The sequence below is a fragment of the Formica exsecta genome, unplaced genomic scaffold (assembly GCF_003651465.1).
Source record: "Formica exsecta isolate Colony F162 unplaced genomic scaffold, ASM365146v1 scaffold133, whole genome shotgun sequence".
NCBI lineage: Eukaryota > Metazoa > Arthropoda > Insecta > Hymenoptera > Formicidae > Formica > Formica exsecta.
Window position 1 is genome coordinate 171,635 of NW_021848663.1, and position 6,062 is coordinate 177,696.

A 6,062-nucleotide genomic window follows, 5' to 3' on the forward strand; every position below is an offset into this window, starting at 1 on the left:
ACAATATTTAAATTATAGAATAAAATAAATAATATTTAAATAAGAAAATATTTGAAAATAAGAGACATATTCCATAACGATTCATAATCGTATAAGTAACAGAAGCTTTAAATAATTGCTCGAAAACTGATTATATTTCCATTATTATTCCGTACTGTTAACAAGCTTATAACATGTGTTGATTAAAAGCTTCTCGATCGGCGATAGATCGATCACGGATCTCGATGACGAGAACGTCGACGGGACGGCGCGATGAGAACGAGGATCCGATACAATAAATAACGCGCGGATCCGGCGCCGAATTAATCGATCGTAATCGATCGATTTGCCCTCCGTCCACCAATCTGCCCCGTGTGGGTTTTCAATTTGCACGGACCGTGGGGGCCCCGTACACAGATCGCGCACATTAATCCAGCGATTACTGTATTCGAGCCTTCGCCGCTCGCGGGCGGAGCTTGTCGTTATCTCATCTAAAAAATCTTTCGCGTGATATATCGATATCATTTCTTTTACTTTTTTAGACTTTTAACGATACTTTCGATTATAAATTTTATTTTATTTTATTTTTTTTTTTGTAGCAATAGAGTAAACTGCCATTTTTAGATCGCAATATTGTATAAATATGTAATTTCTTAAATAAAATTCATATGTTTACACAAAATTTTATTAAATAATTTACATATGTATAGACGTATTTATAAATGTTATTTTAATCTTTAAATTATGTGCTCTCTTTTTTCATGTCATTTGACATATTTGTTCACGTTTACAAAAAACTCTTTTTTGTATCTTTATTAAAGATTTATTAAATTATTAAATTAAATTTCATTTAATAATGTAATAAAAAGTAATTTAATAAATAAAATTTCATTTATTAAATGAAATTTGAATTCTACTCAATATTATACTTTAAAATTCCTTTCTCATATGCAGATATACACGATAGACATTTCTTTCCTTTTATTGCAAGACATTCGCGAGTTTTACGTATATGATTAATTCATCAAGTAAGTGCACATCTAAGCACACTAGAATTCGCACATCTTGTTGGCTCGCTTGTGAGTTGATCGATGATGGATAAAAATCGAAACGTATGGCTCGTAGAGGGGCAAGGTAAGATCCGGCTTTTTAGTTACAGAGCTATTAGCGATACTAACGAAGGATATCTATAGGCTGATAATTCTCTTCCTTTCTGGTGAGAGAAAGAAAGAGAGCTGTCTGCGTGTCCTCGATTGGCTCACAATTACCATACTGCCCACGCTGATGCAGCAATGTTAACACGCACAGATCGTGCGAGGTGGACAGGCAATCACACAAATATACGTGATCAGAAGGAAATATCACTGAGAGCAATGACCCTTCCGATCGGCGAGACACTGGTCTCATCAGCGATTCATTGAAATCTCTCCGATTGCAATAACAAATTAATTTTGCACACGTCTTGGATTAAAGTTTACGCAGCATCCGAGAGTCATCCACTGTCCTTTATTCCTCTTTATAAATTACGTATTTAGAGAGATTTATCGTTCTCTAATGAAAATCATAAATTTTGTTAAATTAGTGTTCGATTCAAATCATTCGTATAACATGACTTTATCAACTTATCATTTCGCATAATTTACAAACATTCGCTTTATTTCAGCGAGAATTTCGTTTCTTATCATATTTTTCAGCTGGATATATATGCACGCAATTTGCCGCTTCAATGATTCGTGATTTTTTCTTAAATGTCATTTGACATTGCTGCGATAGCAATTTATTATCCTCCAAGCGACTTTAATGCAAACTGGTCTCGCCGCGCGATAACATCTATCTGATAGCTATCCTCGCGATTTTTGTTGCCCGATCATGGCCGGCATTTCTACGTTCTTGAATCAAGCCTCGATTCATTAATAACTATACCGACCATCGGGACGCCCATTACTCTCGATTTAAACGGAGATTACTTTCGAAACGCGGATTAATAGACGGCCGAAACGGACACGGATAAACTGAGCGAGCAGATCGATCTAGAAGCGATCTACTAAGGCAACCGCGGCTTTAATCGATCGATACGATCTAGCGAGGATCGATGAAAGGATTCATTTTTATCGAATTTATTCCCGCGTAATCGGCAATTATGCAAACTTATAATCCGCTTTGCATGAAAACGTCATTTGACAATTTGCAAAATTTGGTTGAAGTTACGATCGACAAAAATATATTTGACAAGAGAGAGGTGAATGTACCAATCACGTAATTGAGTCACAAATATTTAAAAAATGTATAAAAAGTTGAGTGTCAGGAAAAACAATTCATGCAATTACGGGGAGAAATATAAGAATGCAAATTGCAAAATGCAATATATGTATAAGCGTGCCAAAAAATAAAATTCTGACCTTGTTCGCACTCATCAATATCCTCGGAGCAATCAAGTCCTTTATATCCGGTAGCACAGGAACAGGTGAAGGATCCGTTGATAGGGCTCGTATCGCAGATCGCGCCCTCGTGACACGGATTCGACGTGCAAGCGTCGTCGAGATGGCAGAGCAGCCCTAAAAAACAAAAGCGACCGTTTTTCTCTCTATCAATTTCCTTTTTAAATTATTAACAATATAAAAAGTTACAATTTTTATTATATTTCTTTAAAATACAATTTTATCGAGAAGTAATTTTTTCAATAAAAATATTTCCCTGCCTTTGGTGTTGAAAAATATATCTTTGATCAATTTGACAATTTTTTTATAAAATCATAATAAATGGGATAAAAAAATGCATGTGACATATCTTGCAATTGTTACAAATATTTTTACTCTCATTTATTAACGTGATAATAATCATAGATAGTCTATAATATGGAGAACCCGTATGTATCATTCCGATTCCTTCCAATCTATAAATTATACAGATATACAAATTATTACAAAGGTAATTGAGGAAATTGCCCCGGCATCGTAAACTTAGAGAGCGGCGATATAAAATTGAGAAAACTGACCGTGGGATGTAATTTTCCTCAGCTCGCGTGTGTCGAACTTTTCTTTATGAGGCCCAGTAACGGTACCGAAGTCCTCGGGATATTCATATATAAACCAGAGTAAGTGCATGCAGATGCAAGAGCACGCCCGCGACTAACTGTATAAGTATATCTCTACTGGACTGGGAAAAGCACGCCTGGAGGCAACAAGGCGTCTGTACATGTGCGTGTCCGTTAACTTTTCTGCGAAAAAATTCTATCTCTTTATAATCTTTAAAAATAGTAAATCAAACTGCAGAATCTCTGGCACTTATGTACGAATCGAGTGTTGGCATAACTAAAATCCGATAAAGCATCGAATTATTTATTTTGCAAAATTCATGAATAATTTATCGCGCGAAATATCCTCATCTACACAATATATGTACACAATTAAAATTTTTTTTTTGATTTAACATATATCGCATAGCCTGAATAATCTACAGTCTACAAATTTTTGTGTTAATTTAATATAATATGGGTATGTTAAATGGTGACATTTATACTATATTAATATTTCAATACAAAATTGCAAAGTTCATAGCAATTTAAAATTAATTTCATGTAAAATGAATATATTTTTAATGATAAAATTAATTTAGAAAAAAAATTATTGTCCGTCTGCAGTTACTCTCACTTCTATTATAGAATAAAACCAACATTTTTTTTCCTGTAAATTTTAACAGATAAATCCTATCACCAACAATCCGGATATCTATTGTGTAAAATTAAAAATATGTGCACATTGTGTTATTTTTACACTTTTTTCAGTTGTTTTAATAATTTAACATTTGAATTTAATATTTAACACGAAAATTTTAACCAGCATATTTTCTAAGAAAATATAAATTTTCCAACTGTGTATTATGCGTATTGTATGTACGTCTATTGACTGCGATTCGACGGAATTGTCGTCGTGCGATGTAAAACGTACGGCTTCCAGGAACGGACGACGAGATGTCTGGCCGCGCGAGAGAGGAATATACCTGTATTTGGTGATCGTTGCCGCGCGAATCGATCTGAAAACCGTCCTCTATACCCCGACTATCCGCTCTTCGCGCGCGAGTAAGGATAGAGAAACTCGTTTCCAGTCGCCAAGGTCGATACACGGCGAGAAGAAGCCGGCGGCCGAGAGGGTCCCCCGGGAGTCTTCGGAATCTCGAGATTCCGAAGGACCCGTTCTACGCAGTAGAGAGCATCATACCGAGCTCCGCACATGTGCGGATGCACCTGCCGATGTATCCTCGTATCGTTGCAGTTACGAGCCTTGTTCCCCGATCATACTCGGTGTATCGAGTTAATCACCCTACTCGCCCGCGACCTCGCTAAACTAAGCCGGAGAGCGATTCTTTTTATTCTTTAGGAATTTCCGCGTCATATTTTCCAGATGCTATTCCGAATATACGTGTAGGATCTGGATACAGAATTATTTCAAACATTCAAACGTCCAAGTACACTCGGGTATATGTTTAGAGAAGACATGCCTATGATAAGTATGACTACACTTTACACGTCAGCTCTATAATCGGGTTTAATGACATTTATAGTTCTAAAACCGGCCAATTACAACTATTCCTCTGAAGAATGGAATGACCGTGATTGGCCAGCCTTAGAACTACGGATTTTATTAAACCCAATTAGGGTAACAAGAGATTAGGTATAAACGTAGTCTACGCTACAGGAATGGTCTCAAAAGGACAATCCAGGAATTCTGCTATTATCATCTCGTCGCGTATCTCGGATCGATAATAAATTAAATTCGCACTTACCGGTCTTTCCGTAGGTGCACTGGCAATAGAAGCTGCCGACGCGATCGATGCAGGTGGCGCCGTTGAAGCAGGCTGCACCTGCACAATCATCGATGTTGACGCTGCAATCGGGCCCGGTCCAGCCGTTCACGCATATGCACGAGTAACTGCCGTGCGAATTCGTGCACGTCGCCCCGTTGTGACACAAGGACGGCCGTACGGAACACTCATCCACGTCCAGCTCGCATTGCGTGCCCGTGAAGGCCGGCGGACACAGGCAAGAGTACTCGTTCACCCGGTCCATACACGTGGCACCATTTTGACAGAGATTGCCCGGACAATCGTCGATGTTCTCCTCGCAGTGGGCGCCTTGGAAGCCTGAAACACGAAAAGATCGCGATCCATTTTTATTCTCCATCTCTATTCAGAGTAAACATCAGATCTGAATCTTGAAATAAGCATTTTGCGAATAAATAGTAGCCAAAATCGATGTGCCTGAGGTACCATCAGGTAGATACATATGTAAAATGTGAAGAAGAGGTATATATAAGCGCGTAAAATAATTATATTAGAATTAATACGAATTATATATATAAACAGGTAATAAAGATCTTGTCGAAGATAAGGATAATGATAAGAGGCGACGCGCTATTATTTAAATAATTAAACTATCTTCCTTCCGTCGATAAAACAGGATCGCATGGATATATAATCGCGCTCTCAATCGCCGTAATTCGCTTTTATTGCTCGAATGCATTTGCATAAATATGATTCGCGGAGGTAATCGCGGTGCTATTAATAATCGCAAACCGCTCGGGAATATTTTCTAATCTGCGTTTAACGGGAGGGACCGGAATGGTGAAAGAAAGACGATTATCCAAAGGGAACTCATTAGCACAACACGTTCGTCGGCGCGAAAAATCGAGACGCACGGCCGTTATCGGACATTGGTTTTGCCGCATCTATCAAATCTGCGTGTCTCGATCGCCTCGACAGGCAGGCTCGAGTAAAGTAAAAAGAGATCGAGCTCTGACACGCCGAAAGAGGATATGAAGCGATGAGCTTCGATAGCCGTGAAATCGGCACTCCGACTCGCTGGGACGGATTTCTTCCGGTCTTCGTCGAGTCGCGCGAAGAAACGATAAGCAAATAGAGGCGGAATTAGAGACCGTATCTGAGACCGTGTCGCTTTGCACGCCGATTTTTACACCTTCAAACTGCCATTACGCGTAGTTCCGTCGTGAACGCCGTGTCTCGTCGGACATACGAGAAAATGCGAGCGACGAGGAATTTCCGGATTAACAGTCATTGTAAAAAAAAAA

General features: G+C 38.5%; 2 protein-coding genes across 2 annotated transcripts in view; one reads left to right on the plus strand and one right to left on the minus strand.

The window, feature by feature from the left end:
- The window catches only part of LOC115245856 (neurogenic locus Notch protein), a 142,590-nt gene extending 136,670 nt beyond the window's left edge, over window positions 1-5,920 (minus strand). The window contains exons 1-2 of the mRNA XM_029824347.1: window positions 4,762-5,920; window positions 2,379-2,534 (exon numbers count right to left, since the gene is read on the minus strand). Coding sequence (XP_029680207.1) covers window positions 2,379-2,534; window positions 4,762-5,158 — 553 coding nt within the window. The 5' untranslated portion in view covers window positions 5,159-5,920. The remainder of the gene's footprint in view (window positions 1-2,378; window positions 2,535-4,761) is intronic.
- The window catches only part of LOC115245858, a 19,321-nt gene that overhangs the window by 4,786 nt on the left and 8,473 nt on the right, over window positions 1-6,062 (plus strand). The gene's annotated exons all lie outside the window — the stretch shown is intronic.